This window comes from Ascaphus truei, chromosome 1 (assembly GCF_040206685.1).
Source record: "Ascaphus truei isolate aAscTru1 chromosome 1, aAscTru1.hap1, whole genome shotgun sequence".
Classification (NCBI taxonomy): domain Eukaryota; kingdom Metazoa; phylum Chordata; class Amphibia; order Anura; family Ascaphidae; genus Ascaphus; species Ascaphus truei.
In genome coordinates, this window is record NC_134483.1 from 319,991,648 (window position 1) to 320,018,806 (window position 27,159).

The 27,159-nt window shown below is 44.4% G+C and overlaps 1 protein-coding gene across 1 annotated transcript in view; it reads left to right on the forward strand.

The window, feature by feature from the left end:
- The window catches only part of SCD5 (stearoyl-CoA desaturase 5), a 127,112-nt gene extending 102,533 nt beyond the window's left edge, over positions 1 to 24,579 (forward strand). Inside the window, exons 5-6 of the mRNA XM_075606324.1 lie at positions 19,601 to 19,833; positions 22,037 to 24,579. Coding sequence (XP_075462439.1) covers positions 19,601 to 19,833; positions 22,037 to 22,224 — 421 coding nt within the window. The 3' untranslated portion in view covers positions 22,225 to 24,579. The remainder of the gene's footprint in view (positions 1 to 19,600; positions 19,834 to 22,036) is intronic.
- The last annotated feature ends 2,580 nt before the right edge of the window (positions 24,580 to 27,159 follow it).

The following is a 27,159-nucleotide window of genomic DNA, read 5'->3' on the forward strand; positions in this document are numbered from 1 at the left end:
CTCAGGGCCTACCTTGGGCCTAAGGGGGGATACACTAGACCTAGGGCCTCATGCAGTAAGCGCCGATAAGCCGTTTATCGCCATTTTTTCGCCAAATTTGCCCTCCCGATTCAGTAAGCGCCGATAAGTGGGAAAAATCGTCAAGTTTTGTTGCCGATAAAAACTTCTCGGCAGCCGGGTGCCGATAAGCCACTTATCGGCACTTTTTGAACTCGGCTGAATTCAAGTAGCCCTGATCAGCTTTTCGCTGCTGATCGGCACTCCAGAATGGAGAGTTTTTCGGCAATTCGTCCCGCCAACTAAAGTTGGCAAGTTGGTGGAGGAGAAGCATCGGCAAGGGCGACACTTAGAAAAAATCAGGCCTTTTTCCAGTCTGTGATTGATGCCGGGGTCTCCGGAGCTGATACCAGCACCGGAGGCCCCCGACATGCATCCGAGGCAGGAAAAATGCATGTACAGCCCACTTCATTACCTTAGCGGCTAACCGCTAAGGCAATGAAGGGGTTAACCCACCGTGTCAGCTTTATTGTAGGTAGCGGGGTTGGGTGAAGGGGGTATTTGGCCTTCGTGTTCGTTTAGGGCATGCAGGGGGGTTGCGGGTGCACTTAACCCCTTCACGACCGTAGCAGTTAATCCCGCTACGGTCATGAAGGGGTTAAGCCCTCCCGCTACCCACCCGCAAGCCCTAAACAACCACCATTGTGGCTAATACCCCCTTCACCCACACCCGCTACCCACAATAAAAAATAATCACACACAGCAGCCCCACAATAAATAAATATATCTAAATAAATAAAGAAATATATCTAAATAAATAAATAAATGAATATAAATATATATATATATATATAAATATATATATATATATATATATATATATACACACACACACACACACACACACATATATATATATATATATATATATATATATATATATATATATATATATATATATATATATATATATATATATAACCCCAACAACCCCTATAACCCCTAACATACACATATATGCACATCAATGATATTATAGGCCGGTGGGGGCCCTCGGGTGCTACTCGCAGGCCTGCAGTACCAATTATGTGCCCCCCCAAAATTAATGTCAAAACACATACATACTTATAAAGAAATAACCACCCCCCCCCCCTTAACACATACAGTATAGTAATGGCCACAATTACTATTATCCACAAATGGATAATAGTGAATGTGCCCATTTTAAATACATAAACACCAATCAATACATTAAATACATATAGTACTCACCCATGTCCGGCTGCCACGATGAAGGCCATCCTCATCTTCATCCTGCCCATGCCCCCTCCGCTGCTGCAAAACAGACACAAGAATGAAAACATCCAATGTAATGTCCCCTAACCCCTTAATCACCATAGCGGTTATTAACCGCTACAGTCATTAAGGGGTTAACCCACCCTCACCCACCACTCGGGAGGCCTACATACCCTCCCACACTAACCCCCCACCCCGTGAGGCCTAACCACCCTCACACACTACCCACAAGGGAGGCCTACCCACATACCGTTGGGGCCAATACCCCCTCCCCCCACCCCCAGTACCCACAATAAAACAATACACAGCCCCACAATAAGCATCATTCTATTTATTAAATACATTACCCACCCCCTGTGCCCCCCCATAAATACATGATTTATCCTTTAACATACAGGGTTCATACTCCAGCCCCACGCGAGTCCCCGGCGGGCTGGCGGGGCACTTGACAGACCTACAGGGTACCAGCAGCTTGTTTCACACAGGTTCTGGAGGCCTGTTGGTGGGTCTCGCCAAGCGCCATGGCCCCCAGGTGGTCTCCTTGGGTCACCGTGGGCCACAATTGGGTCCCCACGGTAGGCCCGCAGATGTCTGGGAGCCCCGGGTCAGACCCACAGGTGTCTGTGGGGCCTTGGGTGGTTCCCACGGGGTCTGGGGAACTCACGAGTGCTCACTACAGGTCCGCGGGTCATACAATGAATGGGTGAAGGGTGGGTATCGGGCCAGTGTGGCTTAATCCCTTAATTACCTTTGCGGTTATTATCCGATAAGGTTTTTAAGGGGTTAATTGATATCTGAATGTAATTGCAATTTGTATTGGCTATGTATTTTGTGGGCAACGAAAGACAAGGATGTTGCTGGCGACGGGGGCTTCTTATTGATGAGGTCAGTAGTACTTTATTTATTTTAATATGCTAGTTAATGTGTTTAATAATGGGCAAATAATCTATTATCCGTATCTGGATAATAGTTATTTTGCACATTATTGTACTGTAGGTGTTGGGGGATGTATGTATTGAATGTATAGGCCAGGTTTATTTATTTTACATTCAGGGTTGGTTTCTTGGTTTTGCGTGAGACCTCTGGAGACCACCTGCGGTCTCCTCGGGTATCTCACGGGTATCAGGCCGGTGGTTCCACGGGTGACACCTGCGGGGATGAAGCGGTGACCTCACATCTGTGGGGGCACCGCGGACCCATAGTCTGTGGGGATGAAGCGGTGGTCCCACATCCGTGGGGGCACAGCGGACCCATAGGTGCGGGGATGAAGCGGTGGTCCCACATCCGTGGGGGTACCGTGGACCCGTAGTGAGCACTCGTGAGTTCCCCAGACCCTCGTGAGAACTACCCGAGGCCCTGCAGACACATGTGGGTCTGACCCGGGGCTCCCAGACATCTGCGGCCTACCGTGGGGACCCAATTGTGGCCCACGGTGACCCAAGGATACCACCTGGGGGCCATGGCGCTTGGCGGGACCCACCAACAGGCCTCCAGAACCTGTGTGAAACAAGTTGCTGGTACCCTGTAGGTCTGTCAGGTGCCCCGCCAGCCCGCCGGGGACTCGCGTGGGGCTGGGTATGAACCCTGTATGTAAAAGGATAAATCATGTATTTATGGGGGGGCACAGGGGGTGGGTAATGTATTTAATAAATAGAATGATGTTTATTGTGGGGCAGTGTAATGTTTTTAATGTGGGTACTGGGGGTGGGGGATGATGGGGGTATTGGCCCCAACGGTATGTGGGTAGGCCTCCCTTGTGGTTAGTGGGTGAGGGTGGTTAGGCCTCACGGGGTGGGGGGTTAGTGTGGGAGGGTATGTAGGCCTCCCGAGTGGTGGCTGAGGGTGGGTTAACCCCTTAATGACTGTAGCGGTTAATAACTGCTATGGTGATTAAGGGGTTATGGGACTTTACATTGGATGATTTCATTCTTGTGTCTGTTTTGCATCAGTGGAGGGGGCATGGGCAGGATGAAGATAAGGATGGCCTTCATCGTGGCAGACGGAAATGGGTGAGTGCTATATGTATTTAATGTATTTATTGTTGTTTATGTATTTTAAATACACAGGAGGTGTATGTTGTTTATTGCAATGTTTATTGCGGGCAAATGTCCCCAATAAACATGCTATTCTGCCTTAACCCCTTCATTGCCTTAGCGGCTATACGCTATGGTAATGAAGCAGCATTTATGTATTTTAATAATATTGTGCGGAAGCAGGGGGTCCCCTGAGCTGAACCGCATTGATTTGTGGCTCAGAGACCCCCTGCTTCCCGAGTTACAGGCCCCGGTTTGGGGCATCGGTTACAGTGTCGCCGCCATATTTATAGCGGACACGGCGCGAATGGGACGCTATAAAGATGGCGGCGACACTGCCACCCGATGACACATACCGGGGCCTGTAACTCGGGAAGCAGGGGTCCCTGGTTCACAAAGCAACGCGGTTCAGCTCAGGGGACCCCCTGCTCACAGTACACTATTATTAAAAATACATTCATGCTGCTTCGTTACCGTAGCACATAGCCGCAAAGGTAAGGAACGAGTGTTTATTGATATGTGTGTTTTACTGATAGTGTAGATGTGCAGAGGGTCTCCGGAGCTGAACCGCTTTGGTCTTAAGTCCGGGGACTCCCTGCTCCCCGAGATACAGGCCCCTTTATGGGGTGCCGGTATCCCTCTGCTTTGTTTACATTCCGCGGTCATGTGATCGGGACCTTTAAATGCAGAGGGATACCGGCACCTCATAAAGGGGCCTGTATCTCGGGAAGCAGGGGGTCCCCGGACCTGAAACAAATGCGGTTCAGCTCCGGAGACCCCCTGCACATGTACACTAGGAGTCAAAGTTGTTTATAAATAATTTATATTTTGCTGATGTTTGCGCTGAAAGAGCGGCTGGTCTCTCTCTACTGCAGTAATAAGGGAGGGGGGGGAGAGGTGGAGTAACCCCGCTCAGCCACTAGGATATGAGAGTAAGGACTGGAGAGGGTGCTATCAGGGATAAAGATATGTACTGAGAAACAAGGAAGGGATCCCACAAGATGCACTCACTGGGGGTAGAGCTCAAAATAAATAAATTTTATTAATGATAACAAGAAAAAAAAAATCTAATTAAAACCTGATATCCTGGCGCATGTTTAGGCACAGCGGAGTGTGGAATGCTTGATATAAGTCTATGCCTGGGTATTAACACTGTATGAGTGATCCAGGATAAGGACTAGTAGCTCGTTCATAGCCTGGTGTTGGTAATGATAGTATAGAAGGTGACAGGTTGGTAGTCTATATGTGTAGCTCCAAATATAGTCCAAATATAGTCACAGTGACATAAGGACAAACAGTAGTGGTCGTTTGTCAACCTTCTAAAGTCAGAGGTAGTGAGTCATTCACTCCCCATACCTCATGGTATATGACAAGTAGTGCCAAGGGTTAAACACCTGTACCATTTATCCATGAATATCAGACACCAAGCACAATGTTCATATATAATTATCCCTGATTATGCTGCAGTCATGATGTTGCTAAGCAGGTAATAACAAATGTTTGCTCAAAAAACGACTTTTGTTCTGCTGCATGTGGGTATGAAGGGGTTAACCAATTGTCCCACTTTGTCATGGATGTTAAGCAAGCTGTAGTGATCGCTTAGACAGCTTTCTGGAGTCAGAGGCTCTCTCTACTGCAAACACATATCGGCAGAAACGGCCTTTCGGCTGGTTATCGAGAGCCAGGCTGTTTCGGCACAGGCTCATCGGCAGTTTTGCTTTCGCAGTGATTCGGCAAGGATCGGCATGGATTCGGCCCTTACTGATTACTGCGAGGGCAAATCGCCAAAATAAGGCCTATCGGCAACCCTTGGCGATTGCACTTTTTCGACGCTTACTGCATAGAGCCCCTAGTCTCAGATCTACTGACTCTGAGACACTACCTGCCTGATCCAGCTCCCTTCCAACACTGATACAAAGTGTCCCAGAATTACTACAAGGAATGACTAATGCTGCCAAAATTGTGCACATATAAGTTCTACAGATGTCCAAGAGAAATCCAAATGGATCAATAATCCTATAACAGCACTCCCGTTCAGTGTCTCACTGATAGATGGTATGTTGAATGCGAAACCCTTATATTGATAAATGCTGTGTATACATGACTCTGCCACGGGATGGGGTAATACTGTGGTAGGGAGAAAAATGCAAACAGTGAAGCCGGGTCTCCAGCTAGGAGACTATAACCGGCCCCTAGCTCACCGCGATCCTCCGCCACTGCCCTCACAAACCCTGTGTCACTCACGGCAAAATAGGGAATAAATTACTCACACGCTTGACACGCCGAGTCAAATTCAAATGCTGAAAGGAGTTCCTCCGATCCGGGAGTGCAGTGACGTGTGCTCCAGCCAATGTAGATAAGGTAAACGAAAAAGGGGGAATCCGGCGGTGCACAGCTGCCGTCAGGATATGAATCGATAGTCCACACGCATAAAACTTAAAGGTTGAAGTTTAATGAGTGCATACACACAAAATATACTGCTACAAAAGAACTCTTGACGCGTTTCGTCCCGCTTGGGACTTTGTCAAAAGAGTGACTGGCACTGACCCTTGAGATGCTTATAAAGGGAAATAAATGTTACTATAGGGTGAATCAAATTGGATCAGGTGTTACACACACCAGAAAGGTAATATAGCAATAAGCTCAAAGGTGGATCGCCCTTATTTAACCCCCTGGCTACTCCTCTTCTACAAGACATCACTTGGGCCAATCTCATGCAGTAAACATAGATAAAAATACAAAAGGTTAAAAACAATAGCATATACTGCCGTTTAGAAACAAAAAAAGCATGTACCAAACAGTTACCAGTGATAATGTAGCAGAAGCAGCAACAATGATCAAAATATACTGACACATAAAACATATTATAAAGCAACATACAATAAGTGTATATATAGAAAATATATATATTACTACTAGAGTACGCTATAGATTCTAAAGCTAAGTAGGATCACGTATGAAAAAATACTATTGTCTAAACACTCAATAAATAAATCTATATATAATAAATATGAATCACTTAATATAACATAAAGACACACAATATTGTGAACATCTATATATCAAAAGAAAAAGCAAACATGTCATTAAATAATTTGTAAACCTGAAAATATATTTAAACATATTAAACATAATTCTAATTCTACCACCTTATACCATATATAGTAAATCTTTAATAAAAAACCTAACATACATTCCTTATAAATCATAATTGAAGACCCAAGAAATGTCAAATATGAATGACCCTATATCAATTTAAAAAATGCTTGAGATCCCACTCTACATTAATCCCTGTGGGTTGCAGTGTATTCGTAGCATGGATCCAATACATTTCCCTTGTATTAAGTTTGTTAATTCTACAGAGGCGGCACATTTTATTTGAGTGCGGCTAGCTCCGCAAGCCTGGGGATGCCCCGGCATGCTAGCCGCACTCCCTCGGCGTGCCGCGCGTCATCGACGCGCGGTCACGCGTCATCGGGTGCTTGCGCCCCCTGCACGCGCGTCCAGGGCTCCCCGAGGGAGCCCTGGTGTCCCGCGATGTGGGGGACGGCGGCAGGGGGTTCCGGGGGACCCGGCGGACCCGGCGAGCGGAGGGAGAAAGCCCCGATCGGAGGGTGCTCCTCCGCGGCTTCGGCGCGCGCCAGGCACATCCCGGCGCGCGCCTGGTTACTGCTGCGGCCGAGACCGGGCAAATGCTCAAATAAACTCGGCCGCAGCAGTATCTCCCCCTCTGGGGTGGACACCAACATGTTCAAGGGCTGAAAAGGAGAATTGTGAAATATCCCCCTGACTACACATAGACAAATGTCGCGACACTGGATGCAACATATCCTTTTTAAAAATATTTCTTATGTGTTCCTGAACCCTTATTCTCACTGGCCTAATGGTCCGACCGATGTATGACATGCTGTATCCACATTGTAAATGATAGATCACATAGCTTGAATAACAATTCATAAATTTACCAATACGATGGTTACCCTCACAAGTAGGAATATTTTTAATGGCTCTAGCATATTTACAAACTGAGCACCGCCCACATGGGAAAAAACCTCTAGGTATGATACTAAGTGATCCTTGTGGTTGGGCATTAAATAGACTCGGTGAGAGATGGGAACCTAGGGTTTTAGTTTTTTTGTAAATAAACCTTGGTCCCTCCTGTATCAGGGGTGCTATATCTTTATCAAGAGTAAGTATTTTCCAATGTCAAATGTGACTGATTCCAATAAAAAAGTGCTCAAAGTGACCGATAAATCTGATAAATTCAGATAGTGTTGGAGTGCATGTATGCCCTGATCATGTGAGATGATAGAGTACAGGGAGGCCACATCAAGTGTGACCCACCTGTATCCTCGTTTCCATTCCAAGTCCTTAATGGACCTAATCAAATCTGAAGTGTCTTTAATGAAGGACGGTAGTTGATATACCAGTGGTTGAAGAAACCCATCCACATACCGCGATAACCCAACTCCCAAAGATCCAATACTCGCCACAATGGGTCGACCAGGTGGGTCGACCAGCGATTTATGGATCTTTGGGAGATGATGAAATATGGGTATCACGGGATGTGGACAGGCCAAGAATTCTAATTCTTTATGATTAACAACATTAAGAATCTTGCCCATATCCAAAAGCTCCGTGTATTGTTTTAAATAATCATTGGTAGGATTTGACCTCAGTTGTTGATATAATGTTGTATCAGTTAATTGCCTGTAGGCCTCTTTTTTGTACTGTTCTGATGATAGGACCACAAGGGCCCCACCCTTATCTGCCTTTTTGAATATCAACCTCTGGTCACGTTTAAGAACCTCCAGCTGTTTAATCTCTGAAATTGTAAGATTATTACTTCCAACACTAGAAAAAGAAAAACCGTTATTCAATAACCGGATATCACGTTCTACCAGTTTTTCAAAAGTCGTGATATACGGACCCCTCTGGGAGCTCGGACAGAAAATTGATTTTTTCTTAAGCCCAGAGTCATGGTTACCAAAGAATGATTGCATAGAAGTACTTAGCGATTCTCCCTGTTGTTCCAATATGTCCTCCATATCAGATATGAGACATTGATCTTTAAAGTCAAATAATACATTCTCATCATTACAAACATTCTCAATCATTGAAACATCTACATTGGAATTAATAGACTTATGTTTACCCTGTAATGCAAAAAAAAATTTAAGGGAAAGTTTTCGAGTGAACTTCTGCAAATCAATGACAGTCTCAAATAATTGAAAGTTACTAGTTGGTGCAAATCCCAACCCACGATTAAGTAGGGATAACTGATCAATGGTCAATTCAATCCCTGAGAGATTGATCACATTATCTATTGAATCATTCAGGTGTATTTTTTCCTTTTCGTTCTGCCTCTTGTTTCCCCGTTTCCTTTTTGATTGTCGTGTTCTACCACGTTTTTTGAACAACTATTAGAGACAGATTTTGGGTCTGATTTAAGGGGTCAGGAAAACATCAATGCAGTAGAGGTAGATGGTTTGGGGTCTAATCTATGGGTACCTGTGTGTTCCCTCCCATAGTCATCTGACCTGTCAAATGAGACTGAGTGTGATCTTGCTTTCTTTCTCAGAATTTTCTGAATCGAAGCTTGATGTGTCTACCCTTTTGTTTTTCAATATAGACTTATTGGGTCCACGATTGTCACCCCCTTTATCATAATATTTCTTGGGTGTTCTAGATCGTGACCCTTCTCTCTGAGGAGGTTTTTGCCAGCAATAGACATGGCCCCTACTATAGTCAGCCTTGTCTCTTTCATATTTAATTTGTTTCTTTTCACTAATCCCCTCCTCGATTACTTCAAGGTTCTCTAAAAGGGTAACATCATTCTTAATAAATTGATCCCTTAATTCAAAGGGTTTCAATTTATTCTGAAAAGCAGTGATCTCTACATTTAACACATCTTTTTCATGAATTTTCTATGTTTACTGCATGAGATTGGCCCAAGTGATGTCTTGTAGAAGAGGAGTAGCCAGGGGGTTAAATAAGGGCGATCCACCTTTGAGCTGATTGCTATATTACCTTTCTGGTGTGTCTAACACCTGATCCAATTTGATTCACCCCATAGTAACGTTTATTTCCCTTTATAAGCATCACAAGGGTCAGTGCCAGTCACTCTTTTGACAAAGTCCCAAGCGGGACGAAACGCGTCAAGAGTTCTTTTGTAGCAGTATATTTTGTGTGTATGCACTCATTAAACTTCAACCTTTAAGTTTTATGCGTGTGGACTATCGATTCATATCCTGACGGCAGCTGTGCACCGCCGGATTCCCCCTTTTTCGTTTACCCTTCCAACACTGGCATGGCTCGCAGCACGCCAAAAGTTTAAATCCCCTAATTGCCGAGATTCTCCTAGCCCTATTGGCTGCCTGACGACATGTGGTATGCAGCCCCTGAGTCTGTTGGGACTTGTAGTTCCCCTGCGGAGCTTGGGTGTTCTGGCCGCCGCTTGCATGCCTCCTGCGCATGCTCGAGGTGTACCAAGATGGCCGCAGCTACTCTAGCACCTCACTGTACATGCACGAACCCATGCGCATGCGCACGTATAACAAACATGGCAGCACCCTGAAAAGGGAGTCGCCGGCGATCCGATCGCCTCTCCACCTGCTCCCACAATGCCCCTGCTCGCCGCTACTTCCACAGGAGCGCCCCGATAGCTGTCCTCCCGCAGCCCGGAGGTAAGAGGGAGACCTGGCTACACAACATATAACTGTGATTTGTTTTAATAGAGCTTAATTGTGTCTTAACTTGTACTTTGTATGGTAAAGGATTTTGTTGTCACTCTTTCCCATGTTATCTTACTTTTGTCTGGTTTGCATCCTACGTTCAGCTTCCCACTTCCAACTAGGGCCACTTGGTTAGGTTCAAGAGTCCATAATCTCAAATGAGCTGCCCTAGACTGAGTTGTTACTATAGCTCAAGTCTTACACATTTGTTAGCGTTTGGTAAAAAAAAAAAAAGCCATACCGCACCAGTTTGTATTTGCTTAAAGAACGAAATGAACTTAACGTTCCAATTCGCTCCTGCAGTCGGAAGAGCTGCACGGAGAAAAGCTGCATCTCCCTGCACAGCTCGTTCAGGTGATTGTGCTGTTTTCATTTTAATAACATAGGATTGAGGCAGGGGTGTCCGGAGCTAAACCACATTAATTTCAGGTCCAGGCCCTGCTTCCCGAGCTACAGGCTTCCGTAGGGGTTTTTGGCATCTCCTGCAAATGTTAATTTCCCGGTCACGTGATGTGGGAAATGTGTACTTGCAGGAGATACCCGCACTGATACAGAAGCCTGTACCTCAGGAAGCAAGGGGTCCCAGGGCTGAAACTACTGTGGTTCAGCTCTGGAGACCCCTGCTTCAAAACTATGCTATTAAAATGAAAACATACCTTCATTATCTTGGCTAACCGCTAAGGTAATAAAGGGGTTTAATAGCTTTACCCGGTTGCCCTAGGGGGGGTGGTTATGCCTCCCGAGAGAGTTGCAGTAGGAGTTAACCCCTTCATTACCTTAGCGGTTACTACTGCTAAGGTAATGAAGGGGTTAACCCTTCCGCAAGGTCTAACCATACACCCCATGGCAAGTACCCCCTTCATCTACCCCCTCTACCACCACCATCATCACACAGGAATGGGCAAAAGTGCTATTAGCCAAATATCACTTTTGCCCATTCAAGTATACAATACAAGGCACTTAAATACAATAATATAAAAAAATACAGTAACCATTACCCTACTAACCCCCCATCTCCAACTGCCCCCCAAGAGGCCTAACCACACTCCCCGGGGCAACTATCCCCATTCCCCACCCCCTATACCCCCATTACCACACATACAAATGGCCGAAAGCACTAGTAGCCAAATATGGCTAATAGTCCATTGCACATTTGTTTTCAAAATAAAGTAAATACACAATAAAATCACATTGACATAACAGTACAATACATTACACAGTAGCCAAAGAACCCATGGATTGTCAATGTGGTAACCTATGCCCACAATTGGATTACAACAATGGCAATTAATGGGCAACCTAAAAAAAAATACATGACATTAAAATAAAAACAAACATTTGCCAAAAAATGCATTGATTGTCAGTGTGATTATTTATATCCTCAAAGGAGCATAGATAAACTCACTGCCAATCAATGGGCATCATAAAAAAACCCACAGTTAAATAAAATAAAATCATTGTGTATCTTACCTTTGCCGGGATAAAGATTCATCCTCCTCATCCAACTGCGGCACCAGTTTTCAAAACTCCGTCATATCCAAATCGCGATTCCGATTTAGGTAACGAGAAAAAAATGAAAAATTTGAACATGCGATTTTAGTATCGGAGTTTTGTGTACAAAAGTTGCTGGGAAAAAATGCGAGATTGGGCATTTTGCCAGCTACCGCACGGCATTTAATAGCAAGAGTACTAACGCTCGTTAAAAACCTGTTTTCAAGTGATGTTGCCATGTTATTGAAGCTTTGTGAATAGCTACACATGCAAAATCGCTTGATAAGTGCACTTAACAAGCGTTAATTCTCTTATCGAATCTATTATTTTATCAAAAATTCACGGATGGCAAATTTGTATATAAAAGAGATTGCTGGTGACAAAACTGCTGAATTTGAATGTAGTAAATGCAGCAAAAACAGCACTTTTTTAACAGCTACATACATATGTAATTTCTCGTTAAAGCAGCATCACCTCACTGAACCAACATGCTTTAAACTACTAAGTTTGTACCTTGAAATGGTCAAATATGTATATTCAACATCAGTTTGACTAAATCAGTTGTAAAAAACTTGTAACTCACATGACAATATAAGCCTGGGCAGATAGCTGCAAAATAGATGTAGATTCCAAGTTACAATTAAATATTTGTGTGCATTAAGCAAATCTGGTGATACCATACTTTCACCAATATAAAATGAACAGATGCACCCCTTCTAGTTCCGAACGGGCCTGCAATGCATTGCTTAAGATCGAGAAAACTGTGGAGCTTTTAAAAATGACTTTTTGCCAGGTTTCACTGAGCGCTGGCAGTTTAAGTCTGCGTCCCCCTGGTGCTGACGAGTTCATGCTTGAGAGCGGTGACATCACCAGCTCTCCAAGCATGAGCACCGGGTGTCATGGCTATTTTGCAAGCTCGCATGGGGGGAGGGGGGTTGTGTTGGGGGCTTGTTGAGCGAGCTTCAAACTCACTTTTTTTTTGTCTCAAGCGTCAAGCTTGGGAGAGCGTGCATGCCCGCGCACGAGCACCGCGTGAGCGGGGATGGGACAATTTAAATTGCCGAAACTAAACTAGCAGGATCTCAGCAGTCCGACGCAAGGTATTGTACAGCTCAACTTTGAATGCACTGCAGTAAATGACACCATACCACCCACATGCAATGCACTTTGGCTCCTTTTTAAATGCACTGTCCCCACCAGGCTGAGGAATCAAATCATGCGTCTGGCACTTTTGAGGCTTCATTAAAAACATTATAACAAGCCAAATTCTTACAGTTTTTGCTACTCTCCTGCCCCTAATTCTCCACTCATCCCAGACGAGTGCACGAGACCATTATTCGAGCTGTGCTCATTACTATATACTCTTATTCTTATTGACACGTGGACATGTCTACACTTACACAGATATACATATAAAGTCAGACACTACTACACACGCACATATTTCCTATACTATATAATTAAACATACATACAAACACGCACTCATACCTAACTAACTCCTGTATATTAACTTACCCACATATTATGTACATTCACCTATACACATTAACATATATACAGCATGTATTCATTAAGCTCCGAATAGGCGAATCCGCACGGTAATTCACTTCAAGGGGGCTTTCCGTGCAGACCGCGCGGATCTGGACTTTCGGAGCTTATAGAATAAGCCCCTTAGTGTTACAATGCAAAGAAATCACAGACTCTGACCTGAGATATGCACTTTAGTGAATACACCCCATAAATTGGAACATAAAACTCGCAGGTCAAAGAATGATCAGTTAGTACAGTATGTATGTGCAGTATACAGCATATGGATTGTGCACTTCAATACAGTCACCAGTAACTAAAACAAGACATACTGTCTGCCCCTTTGGCTTTCTCAATGAATGGGCCTCCTGAGACCAATACAGAACTGCTGGCCCCACGTTCCCACTGCTAATATAAGTGATGGAACTCTGTTCCTGAGCGTTCCTGCTCCACTCTAACCCTGTGCTGGATCAGGATGCGATACGCTGCCTCGGTGCATAGTAAATCTCCCCTTTTTGTTTTTCTGTTTTAATAGTGCTTTGTTTGGGAGATAGAATTTCCATGACTCCAAAATATTTTTCTAACAAAAACATGATATTCAATCAGTTATTAGGATTGTCAAAACCTAATAGAAGATACAGCGCCAGGTAGAATTTATCAGTTGACACTGATTACCACAATATCCAAAATCAATTGTGTTCTTGACTACTGTATTATTTACAATTACATTTCTCGAGCCATTACTGTGATGTATCCTTGTGTAAGAACGCACATTTTTCAAAGACACTAGCAGTAGCAAGTAAAATATATTGAAGACGCTGTAATCAATAATGAAATGAATTTATAATGGTGGGGGGTGTCATAAGGAAACATATGGTGAAAAGATCAATTCAACAAAGTATTCTTGTTTATTAATCATGCTAATGAATGGCGTACATATATTGAATGTATGTAATGCCTTCTGGATTATTTAAAGATTACCTGAAGTACCACAAATCTTCATTAATTGGATTTGCAATGAAGCAAAAGCTCTAAGGAACGTGATACCTTGTCTACCATTTTTAAATTGTGGTGGTTAAAAATAATTAGTTCCATATATCACGATATGTTTAACAGCTTATCATATTTACATCCAAATCATCTTTAAAAAACAAACAAAACAAAAACACATCTCACAATGAATTCCACAGAATATGGAATGCAAATCCGACAAATACAGATGTATTGTATGTAGCTTCATTGTTCCTTGGGGCGCATTTTGGTGGAACGTGATCATCTGCACTGACACTGCCATGTAATTGTATGGAAACTGTCCTATTCTGAGTTATTATAGGATGTGTTGTGTTATCTGGTGGAACAATGTCATGCATTACATTTATATACGTATTCCAAATCATATTTTAAACCTTTCATTTCGTCATACTAACCGCATGCATTGGATTGTTTCTACAGCCTTTACAGTTACGTAGTCTCTTTTGTGATAAGACAGTTTGTAAACGGTTGTGCAGTATATTCTGCTAAATTGTAGACTCAGACAGTTTACTTTTGTTGTTTTGTTTCGCTACTAGTGGCAGCAAAATTAATTTAAAGAGATACTGGGGAATAACAATAAATACTAGATAAGACTCAAAGAAAATAGAATCTTGCTCATTTTTCACGAGTGAAACCATCAATTCAAGGGTACTGCATAGCGCCTAATGGAAATACTACTAGTAAAGCAATTGCTAAACTATAAAAAAGAACAAAGTGAATAATACTCGTTATCCTATCTAAACAATGCAAAGCAAAATACCACCGTGAACTGTGTTGTGTAGCAGGCTATTTTTTATATATATGTGCAGCATGCATAAAAGCACATGATAGGAAAAGGAATCCCTCCATATACAATTTCCAGATGTAGCCAATATTATTGCAACCAGTGGCGCGCTACTGCAGGACATACACAGGGTGCCAGAGGGAGAAGCAGCCATTGTTTTGAATCGGTCATGAGCGGGACGGATGAGGGGCTTTTGTGCCATTTCATTTACGGGAGAGCACTGCGGGTTGCAATAACATCGACTGCATCTCTATGTGGTATGTTTTGAGACTTAGGCTAAGGCCCACTGCCTCAGACCACACGCCCGCACTGCAGACAGGCGGCGCGTGGAGAGGCACTTGTGGCTTTCTGCGGTCTGTAGGGAGCGGGAGCGGCGGCCGGGGGGGCATGGTTTGAATGGAGTGCTACTCTCCCCCTCCACAGCTCCCGTCCGATACACCCCCCTCACAGCTCCCGTCCGATACACCCCCCTCCAGAGCTCCCGTCCGATACACCCCCCCCCCCAGCGGATGGCTGCAGCGGGGGTCGGTCTCCCGGGCTGCAGGAGGGTGCTACTGCCGGCTGAAAGGTAAGCAGCTCCCCCACCTACACATGCCCTCACAGCTGATCCCTCCGTCGACACACACACTTACCTCTTACCTCTTACCTCTTACCTTTTGGAGGCTGACAGCTACAGATCCCGCCCCCGCTGCTGATAGTCTCACCAGCGCACCACGTGACGCGTCACCGCTCAGGATCGCAATTCTCTTGCAACCCCTGGCGGCTGACGCGTCACAGCGCGTAGTGAGCCGTGCAGCGAGGGGGGACTGGGACCGGCTCGGGAGGAAACCCCTGCAGATGAGTAACGCGCGTGCGCGTTTCGCGCGTCGCCGGACGCAGCGGGACCAAAGCCTTACAGAGACAGTAGAGGGAGCGATAGGCGTAGTGAATGGCAGTCTCTGACCACCATTAGACCATGATAGAGAGATCTGTACTAAAGAATAGGGATTGTTCAAGTCACTTTACAGTACTGTAAGTAATCTGCGGATTCTAAATGGAATGGCAATCTCAACTAGGAAGAGAAAGATCCATAACTATGAGGACACTAGAAATCAGAAGCTGTTACTGTAACTCAACTATAATCAGATCCAGTGTGATCATCAATAAGATCACAAAAATAAGAATGATTACCCATTTACAGTAGTTAACAATCTGTAGTTTATCTACTGATGATAATTAGCATTATCAGTAACATTCAAATTATAACTTAACCACTAAAGATTACAATGGACAAACAAACAGAAGAAAATCAGCAATTGAGTTGTTGGTGTAAACATAATGAGGAGCTGTGACAGAAGTCACCAATTCTGTTTCTATCATCACAGATTTCTCACCTCCCCTATTGAATACAGCGAGAAGCTGGTTAATGCACGGTTAGTGCTGTGTTAACTTCAACGAACGTGAATGGAAATGACTGCATTGTTAGTGTTACCGTGCTGAATAGGGGGGCTGATTCAATATACAAATCTTTTGATTGCAGTGCGAGAAGTCACTCCGGAGTATAGTGAAGATCTTTGCATTATGAATTATTTGCTTCTGCTTCACTGAGCATAGCTGGTTTTAAACTAACACTGGCAAATAATAGTTGATATGAAACACTGGAAACATAACACAGTCATGTGCACGCATTGCAAAATACAGCAGCAGCAGCAGCGTGATCTCAACAGCATGGTCACAAGAACTATGAGGACAAGTATCTGCCTGTTCCCTGAACTTTTAACTTTGGATTTGGAAAACCTAGAGAACATTCACAATGGTTAGATGTATGTGACATGTTTACTAATGTAGGATCTATTTGGAATCTAAATAAAAATTGCTTGGCTGTTGCCCCTGGCTGCTTAGCCTAGATTTTTAAGTCAAAGGGCATTGTGTTCACAGCAGCCGGAAGGCTGATATGTCTGATTTAAGAGCTGGGATTAAAGAAGAGGAAAGGGAACAATATATATGCATATTTTATCAGAAAGGGCATTTTTTTTTGCATTTACAGTACACATTATTGAGAAAATGTATGCCATGGCATATTTTTTCCTGTAAACTCTGGTTACCGTCAAAACAACAATATCTGCTCAATATTAAAGAACTTATTCAAGCAAGCCCTTGATTTTCTTCAGCCTTGTAGTATTACAAACTAAAATGTGACTTGATATGTGAATTGATATGTGCAGTGTTTACAATGCAGTTCTCTTATTGATCAAAATTCTATAAGCACCTTGGGCTCAAGCAAAGGTCAACTACTGTTCTCAGTACAGTAAACCACCCTCTGCATCTACATATCTACATCTACTGTACATATATATATATATATATATATACACACACACACACACACACACACACACACACACATATACATCCCCTGATTAAGTCATTTTGATGACGAAACACGTAGGGCGTGGTCTAACTGTGTGGCTGACACTCACTTAGTGGATACCATAGAGGTTGTGTATGAGCTCCTGAGTCTCCCCACGATTCAGATTGAACGCATTTACCTTGGCTTGTATGGACTCTTGAATCACTTGTATCCGGAGGAACATCTTTGCTGGGTGCTCAAGGGAGAAGGTTCCGCCTCCGGTACACATGGAGGAGCGATGCAGGAGAACGCCGGGATCTCGTGGTGTGCTGAGAGGACCGCGTTGTTGGCGATTGAGATCTAATCTCATACACGCTTGTTTTTATACTACCTTTGTGAGTGGGCATTTGAATGAGTTCATGTTCCTTAAAATACATATTTTTATACGTTAATACACTAGGTGTGCGCCTGTTTGTTTTCTTTTCATTATATATATATATATATGTGCACATTTATGAAAATGAATCTGCGGCAGAGGTTAATTTTCACTTAGCAAAGCATACTTTATTATTAAACTATATGTAACAGAAACCAGCATTCACCAGATAAAGTAGAACAGAGGAGCGCAATCTTTTCCCCCTGCGCTACCCTGCCTGCTGTCCTGCTCTCCGCGCACCCCCCTCCCTTCTCCTTACCGTGGTTCCCGGTGCCTGGGCATCATGACGTCACGTTGCCATAGCAATGACACCGCGTTGCCATAGATGCCCGCTGAACCACGGTAAGTAAGGTTAAAAGAGGCCTTCGGCGCTTCCCCGGCACTTAATTTAAGTGCCTTCGGGAAGCGTGCGGGGCCTCTGTAAACCCCGCGCCCCAGCAGTTAATCTTGCCCCCCTGTTTGCGCACCGCTGAAGTAGAGCATATCTAAAATGACCAATACTCTAATAAATATTTTATACTTTTTCTTATAAGTGCCAATTTGCATGACATAATTAGATTGGGTTTATAATAAATCTATTCAGTGCAATCACACTTTTGGATTAATTACATCCCAATTAGCAATATATTTTATTTTCAATAAACTGAAAGGATCATCCATAATGTATTTTCTGCCATTTTATAACCTATGGGCATAATTTAAAGGAGATAGCCACTTCCAAAATGCATAGAGAGGTAAGTTGAGAATATCATTAGAGTTGTGCAAATGTCTTGAAATTGCTCTGCAAATTTGTTCACAATTTTCAATTTGACGTTGTTCGCACATTCTCAGGAAAGTTCACAGAGCTTGGGAACGTGCGAAAATAGCCCTAGCTGCAATATCTTCACCAGATCAATGTGAAATTTTGCAACTTTCGCCTGAATTGTGTAAGAATGGCAGCATACAAGGGCAGAGCCTCTAAATGTGCTTTGTGACATTCTCTCCAGAACATATATCTGCACATTTTGCCTGGTTTGCTCCAGCAAAAAATATGCACATCTCTAGACTTGATAAATGACTAATTTCACCCACGAAATCTTGTCATTAAAAAAATATGCATATTATATATTGTACAGGGAGAGAACACTGCAGCAAGTCATAACAAGTCCTTCCTGTTGTCTCAGTATGTCTTAACATATACAGTACTGTACAGTATAAACGCTTTTGTCACACAATGTTATTGTCCTCCCTCCCACACTGTACTGTGCTGTGGAATATGTTGGCACCATAGAAATAAAAGATAATAATAATAGTGATGAGTGAGGCACAAATGGCTAGGGGCTTTTACAATGTAAAACCACAAACACGTTTTCACCAGAGCCCTCGTAGACTATCACTATACAATATGTTATGTTTTTACATATTCTATTTTGATCGCCTAAGATTATCAGTGCTCTTTTTATTGACGCCCTTTGATCACTTGAGCTTAATGGGATTTACAGTAGATTTTACATACAAAGTTAAATAAACATTTCCTGCGCAAAGTACAGTAATTGGAAATTCTTTATTAATCTGATGTGCGAAAAAATCATCAATAGTCAATCAGAAACTCTAGTTTTTCTTTGTCCTCAATGTTTATCTGCAGTGTACTCCACCAGGTGTAGATAACATTAAAGCTGCAAACATTAATCCTGATCCTACACCACATATTATACACAGTTTGTGCTTCTCCAACATAACCGATGTCCATTATACCACTGGTTTTGCCATAAATGTTTCGTGACGGTTCATACTGTACATACATTTTCCCAGCAGAATATCCTAAACATACGGTTATTTCTTCATTTGCAAAGTCCCTTTCATATCCATATGGGGTTTAAAAAATGTACTTCCTATATAAATATCCAAACATTTCTCATGTTGTGGGTTTGATCTTCATTATTGTTGTGCTTGAATGCAGGTATTATAAGACGGCAGTGATTCTCATGTGCTTCGTCATTCCCTCCTTTGTTCCTTGGTACGTTTGGGGAGAGAGCTTGTGGAATTCCTATTTCCTGGCATCCATCCTTCGATACACGGTCTCCTTAAATGTCTCCTGGCTTGTCAACAGCGCGGCTCATTTGTATGGCAACAGGCCCTACGACATACACATCAACCCCAGAGAAAATACATTTGTTACCTTCGGAGCAATAGGTGAGTATCTAGGAGTATTTATAGTTCTACTTTATCTACATACAGTATAGGGGCTCAGATTAACTAAACAGTGCATTATTTAAAGCCCATTTACAAGACTTAGCACATTCAATTTGTTGTCATTATATACATACTGTATATAGCACTATTTGATGCCGCTGTTTTGAATTGATGGGGAGAATTGAGAAGTGTAAAAAAGAAAATACATTGCACTTCTACAATGTACAGTTGTCATCTTTTAACTAATTGCATTTACTTACCCTTTCTTGTCTTGAAAGCACCCTTCATTGTGAATGTCTCATAGTATTTATTTTGAAAACAATATATTAAATGCAATGTAGAAACTGCTTCACTGCAACCCTACATTTTCAGCTGCATTCTTCCCACAAATATCTGTACGGTCCTAATTTCACACTTTAAAAAAAAGCAGTACATACTATATATATTCAGTAATACTAGGAAAATGCTATATTTTATATTGCGTTGTAAACCGAATAGGACAACATTTTAAACATCCTCAATTTTGTCATCAAATTGCCTTAGTATTCTCAAACTTTGTTAAAGACGGTAATATCGGCCAATTTAATTCTCACACTATTGTGTGCTGTTATATGAGTCTATAAATAAGACTAGTTTCCACTGATAGCCTAGGCCAGGGGTGCGCAAACTGGGGGGCGCACCCCCCAGGGGGGACGTGAGATTGTCTGCGGGGGGCGCGGGGTTTACAGAGGCCCTGCGCACTTCCCGAAGGCACTTAAATTAAATGCTGGGGAAGCGGCAAAGGCCTCTATAAACTAAACTGCACTTACCTTGGCTCAGACGGCTTCTAGAGACGCATCGCCATGGCAACACGGCGTCAAATGACATCATGACACCAAGAACACCGGAGCCGAGGTAAGGGGGGAGGGGCACGGAGAGGGGCACAGCCGGCAGGGGGCACAGGAAAAAAAAGATTGCGCTCCCTGGTCTAGGCAACGACAACAAAGTTGTCCAGAAAGGCGACTATTGTCCGTCACGATGACCAAACACTTTCTTGAAGTCAAACACAAATGTATATACTAAATATCACTTCAACTCTCACATTATTGCGACTAGAAAATAAATCCAGTTCATATAATATCACAAACAGTAAAACACTTCCATGTAATAATAACAATCTCATTCTCAAAGAAAACTGTCTGAAAGTTGAAATTAAGGCTGTGATGTAAGTACAGTTATACTGACATCATGGATAATAATAATAGCACGTTCTTGTATAGCGCTGCTAGTTTTATGTAGCGCTTTACAGAGACATTTTGCAGACACAGCCCCTGCCCCGTAGAGCTGACAATCTATGTTTTTGGTGCCTGAGGCACAGGGAGATAAAGTGTCTTGCCCAAGGTCACAAGGAGCTGACACCGGAAATTGAACCAGGCTCCCCTGCTTCAAACTCAGCGCCAGTCACTGTCTTTACTCACTGAGCCACTCTTCTCCCCAATACCATATAAAACCTATTGCGCAGTGAATAATTATCACTGCCACCTAGTGATATGGTTGTTTGTTACTGTGGTTACCAATTTATATTCATTTGAAATATTTAATTGTTCTGAAATGGTTCCAGTAAATTATCTGAAAATGTAGTGCAAGTTGCAAAATAATACACTTAAGGTTTTTTTTATCAAGAATCCGATGAGATATACCGTTTATTTTTTGATCACTCCAAAATAACAAAAAAATGAATTCCAAAATGGGAGCTGCACCGATTTGGTTGAAACTTTGCGCAGATCTAAGCTAGGACAGGAGAAAGGTATCCTCGAAGTTTCATTTGAATCGGTCAAGGCCTTTGGCTTGTGGAGAGAGAACACACGATTTTATTCATCCAATTACTTGGACTTTCAGGGCTAAACATTCAAAGATCTTTTTTAACATATTTTAAAATATAGAGGGGGAGAGTAGTTTTTATTTACATAGTGCTTTAAGACATTACATTGATCATAGTGTAGTGAAATATGGGGCAACACCGTGCAAAAAGAAGCACCTCATAAATTAAAACACTAAGAGAAAGGAGTCCCAAAGAGCTTGCAATCTAGGCAATCATATGTCCGAAAACAAAAATAACGTTGGCATTATCTAATAGAGACAAACTCCAACAAGTTGTTTTTCACGACTTAATCTACAGCATAGGTCTTTCTAAAAGACATGTCTTCTCTTTCTTCTGTTTCAGGTGAAGGCTTCCACAATTTTCATCACACGTTTCCTTTCGACTATTCCACCAGTGAGTTTGGTCTCAAATTCAACCCAACCACGTGCTTCATTGACTTCATGTGTTTTCTGGGGATGGCCAGTGACTGCAAAAAGGCTACAAAGCAGATGATCCTGGCCCGAAAAGCGAGGAGTGGAGATGGCACTTGATGTTTCTCGTTTTAAGTGTCTAGCTATTGTACATTTGCTTTTTCCCTTCTGACCTACTAATCATTTTAATATTGACAAAAATATTTTTCCTGTTCTGTCTTATGTCTCTTTATCTGTGATGGAAAAGGAAGTGTTGATGCTATATTACAGCTAATAGTTATCGATAGAGGTTATGAAATATAGGCTTTTTTTCTAGCTATAATCAGGGAATCAATTTTGTAACTGGGGCAGCAAATTCTCTTGAAATGCTTCATCCTCTTTAAATAATATATTGTATAACACAGCATTAATAGGTTGTATGCAACTAGATACAAATATTTGAATACCTTTCAGTGTTGATGGCTTAAATAGCATTGCATGATCTAATTTCCAGCACTTCCAGAAGAATTAACAGCTTAGATCTTGGCAGTGCTATAAGGGCACTAAACAGTCCATTACAAGTCACTTTTCGTGGCCTGCTGATTTGGTGCCACTAGTTAGCTGATGTTGTATTCATTTCAGGGAATCACGTTGACATACAGACAAAAGTTTAGTTGAGGTTTAAATGAATGTGCATGCATGCTGTAATCAGTAAACGGCAACAATATACACATGTCAATCTTGCTGCTGTTTCTGTTTAAGAGAAATAAGTTACAGACAATAAGGAACTCACTTGAACAATTGATCCGAAAAATCATGTGAAGTCCTTGCATTTTTATCAACACAAATCTTGCAGAATGTCAAGGACATATCAGGGGTGAGTGTGCAAGAAACTGAAGAGGCTGCAAGGCATAAACCCACAGTTACTAACTGTCTGTACTCCTAGGGTGACCAGATTTTCAAAATGAAAAACCGGGACAAATTACCATTGCCATGACAATGAGACACTGACGTCAAGCGGTGACATGTTGCCATGACAATGTGGCATCACGTGATGCCTCATCACCATAATGCACCCCGTTGTCATGTCAACTTGATGCCGCGTGACGTCACGGAGCGTCTCGTTGTTATGGCAATGGGCATTACATGACGTTGTGCAGCCATGTTGACGGAATTTGGAGGGGAGGATACAGCCAAAGGCAAGATAAATAAATGTATAATAAAAAGATCTAAAAAATGTTGTTATCTCTGGATTAGCCTTCAATAGAAGATGGCAACCCTGGCTGTATAGAGGTGTGGGCTGCAGTGTATGTTTGTGTGTATAGAGGTGGGGGCTGCAGTGTGTGTTTGTGTGTATAGAGTATAGTGAAATCCTCTATTAGAAATAAATAAAACAAACCACTTTGCAGCCTGAAATCTGAAATGTACTTTCTAATCTATACTGTATTTAATAAAAAAATAATACATTAATTAAAATTCATAAATAATGAAGACATTAAAATTAAATAAATAATTAATTGACATTAATTAAAAATAAATAAAAAATGAAGGCATTAATTAAAATTAAGACAATTTAAAAATGTGACATTCCTTATTCCTGACCTTACCTTGTGGCTTGTGTATATAATATGACTATTTGCAAAATAAATAGGGGAAATAGGGTTGTGTATTATAAATATATGTTGCTACTTACAGTACTTATTAGCTCTGCTAGGAGGTGGATTAGGAAGATTGACTAGACCAGTGATTCCCAACCTTTTTTGTTTGGAGGAACCCTTGAAGTATTTAGAAAAATCTCGGGGAACCCCTATCTGGCTGACATATATTAGGCCGCGCTAATAGTGCTGGCGACGTCGCGTCAAAAAAATGTATGACATCGTCGCCTGCGCTCATAGGTAGGAGCGACAGGACGGCGCAATGTCGTGGTCGCAATCGCTGGACCGCAGTATGACGTCAGCATCGCCGGCACTATAAGCACGGCCTTAGGTTAATTTCACACCTCACGAGCCCCCTCTATTTCCCACCCCCTACCCATTAATTTCTCCCCTCTGCCTCGCTCACTGTCCTCCCCTCCCGCCTCGCATGTATTTATCTCCCCTTTGTCTTACTCCCTCTTTTCCTCACTCACTTCCCCTCTCTCCCCTCACTCGCCTCTACCTTCCGTCAATTACCCCACTCACTCAATCCTCCCCACAAAATACATACCAAAAAAGCCCACCCCGCAATACATAATAAAAATAACGTCCCCGCCAATACATATTAAAAAGACCCCCGCCGCCCCAATACTTTTTTAAAAGACCCCCCCATATATATTTAAAAAAATTGGGCAGCACAGGTACAATCATCATCATACACCCACCCCCTGCATCTCCCATCACCCTCATTTCAACGCCCTGCATCTCTCATCTCTCCCCCCCTGCATCTCCCATCTCTCTCCCCCGCATCTCCCCACCCCTGCATCTCCCATCTCTCTCCCCCGCATCTCCCCACCCCTGCATCTCCCATCTCTCCCCCCCTTGCATCTACCTTCTCTCCCCCCCTGCATCTCCCATCTCTCCCCCCCTTGCATCTACCTTCTCTCCCCCCCTGCATCTCCCATCTCTCCCCCCCTTGCATCTACCTTCTCTCCCCCCCCTGCATCTCCCATCTCTCTCCCCCACATCTCCCCACCCCTGCATCTCCCATCTCTCCCCCCGCATCTACCTTCTCTCCCCCCCTGCATCTCCCATCTCTCCCCCCCTTGCATCTACCTTCTCTCCCCCCCTTGCATCTACCTTCTCTCCCCCCCTGCATCTCCCATCTCTCCCCCCCTTGCATCTACCTTCTCTCCCCCCCCTGCATCTCCCATCTCTCCCCCCCTTGCATCTACCTTCTCTCCCCCTGCATCTCCCATCTCTATCTCTCCCCCCTGCATCTCCCATCTCTCCCCCCCTGCATCTCCCATCTCTCCCCCCCCTGCATCTCCCATCTCTCCCCCCCCCTGCATCTCCCATCTCTCCCCCCCTGCATCTCCCATCTCTCCCCCCCCCTGCATCTCCCATCTCTACCCCCCCTGCATCTCCCATCTCTCCCCCCCTGCATCTCCCATCTCTCCCCCCGCATCTCCCCACCCCTGCATCTCCCATCTCTCCCCCCCGCATCTGCCAATCTCTCCCCTCCCCTGCATCTCCCATCTCTCCCCCCCTGCATCTCCCATCTCTCCCCCCTTGCATCTACCTTCTCTCCCCCCCTGCATCTCCCATCTCTATCTCTCCCCCCTGCATCTCCCATCTCTCCAGCCCTGCATCTCCCATCTCTGCCCCCCCTGCATCTCCCATGTCTCCCCCCCCTGCATCTCCCATCTCTCCCCCTCCTGCATCTCCCATCTCTCCCCCCCCTGCATCTCCCATCTCTCCCCCCCCTGCATCTCCCATCTATCCCCCCCTGCATCTCCCATCTCTCCCCCCTGCATCTCCCATCTCCACCCCCCGCATCTCTCCCCCCCTGCATCTCCCATCTCTCCTCCCCTGCATCTCCCATCTCTCCCCCCCCTTAATCTCCCATCTCTCCCCCCCCTTAATCTCCCATCTCTCCCCCCCTGCATCTCCCATCTCTCCCCCCCCCTGCATCTCCCATCTCTCCCCCCCTGCATCTCCCATCTCTCCCCCCCTGCATCTCCCATCTCTCCCCCCCTGCATCTCCCATCTCTCCCCCCCTGCATCTCCCATCTCTCCCCCCCTGCATCTCCCATCTCTCCCCCCCCTGCATCTCCCATCTCTCCCCCCTGCATCTCCCATCTCTCCCTCCCCTGCATCTCCCATCTCTCCCCCCCCTGCATCTCCCATCTCTCCCCCCCCCCGCATCTCCCATCTCTCTCCCCCTCCTGGATCTCTCATCTCTCTCCCCCCCTGCATCTCCCATCTCTCTCCCCCATTGCATCTCCCATCTCCGCCCCCTCCTGCATCTCCCATTTCTCTCCCCCCTGCATCTCCCATCTCTCTCCCCCGCATCTCCCATCTCTATCCCCCCTGCATCTCCCATCTCCCCCCCCTCTCATCTCCCATCTCCGCCTCTCTCCCCCCATATGCCTACCTCAGGCGTCTGCGGGTTCCGTGGAGGCGGCAGACTGAGGCACGTGCTCACTAGCAGCAGGCATAGGAAGTGCCGCGAGCTGCTGTGAGCGGGCTCCGGGGGAGATGGAGAGGCGGGGACCGGGTGCCGGAGGAGTTGAGGGAGGGCCGTGTTGCCGGAGATCTGGGGTGGTGGTGGGCCGGAGATCCGGGTGGTGGTGGGACGGGGAGCCGGAGGGAGGGAAAGCCGGGGTGCCAGGGGGGAGGGAGAGCCAGGGACCGGGTGCGGCCCGGCATTCTAAAGCCCCGCCCCCGGCATCCTCCATCCAATCACATGCGGCTCGGCATGTTTCTACAGAAGCCCAACTCCTGGCATTAATAAAAATATACTCACCGGCCGGGCTGCTGCAGCCTCCTCCCTGCTGCCGCTGACTCGAGCACCACCCCCGCGCACCGCCCTCATGCACCGCCGCTGCCGCCCCCACACACCGCCCCCCGCACACCGCCGCCGACGCATATTTAAAAAAAACGGGAACATGGAGGAAAACCCGGGACATTTCCGGGACGGCCCGGCAACTGGGACAGCACATGAAAAAACGGGACTGTCCCAGCAAAACCTGGACATCTGGTCACCCTATGTACTCTGTAATACCATACGACACCATCCGGCATTGGTAGACAATCTTTGGCCCATTCACTTCAATGAGTCTTAAGGGGCCATATTTACTAAGCATTTGTCTGCCAAAAGACACATTCAAGTTTCTTCCAGCGCCACAAGGTGTTTTATAGCTGAAGACTGCTTAGTACATATGGGCCACAATGTCTTCTGGTACGAGAAGATGATGTATGCAATAAAACCGCTTCATACATATGACCCATAATCAGATTATGTTGAATAGTCTGGGGAAAAAAAGACACTGGGTGAAGGGTGCTCCAGGACACAATCCTTGAAATGTGCAAGAGTGTTCAGAGATAACCACTGTTAAGTCACAGCAGCAGCAGAGAGAGGACCAGAAAAACTCAGCAC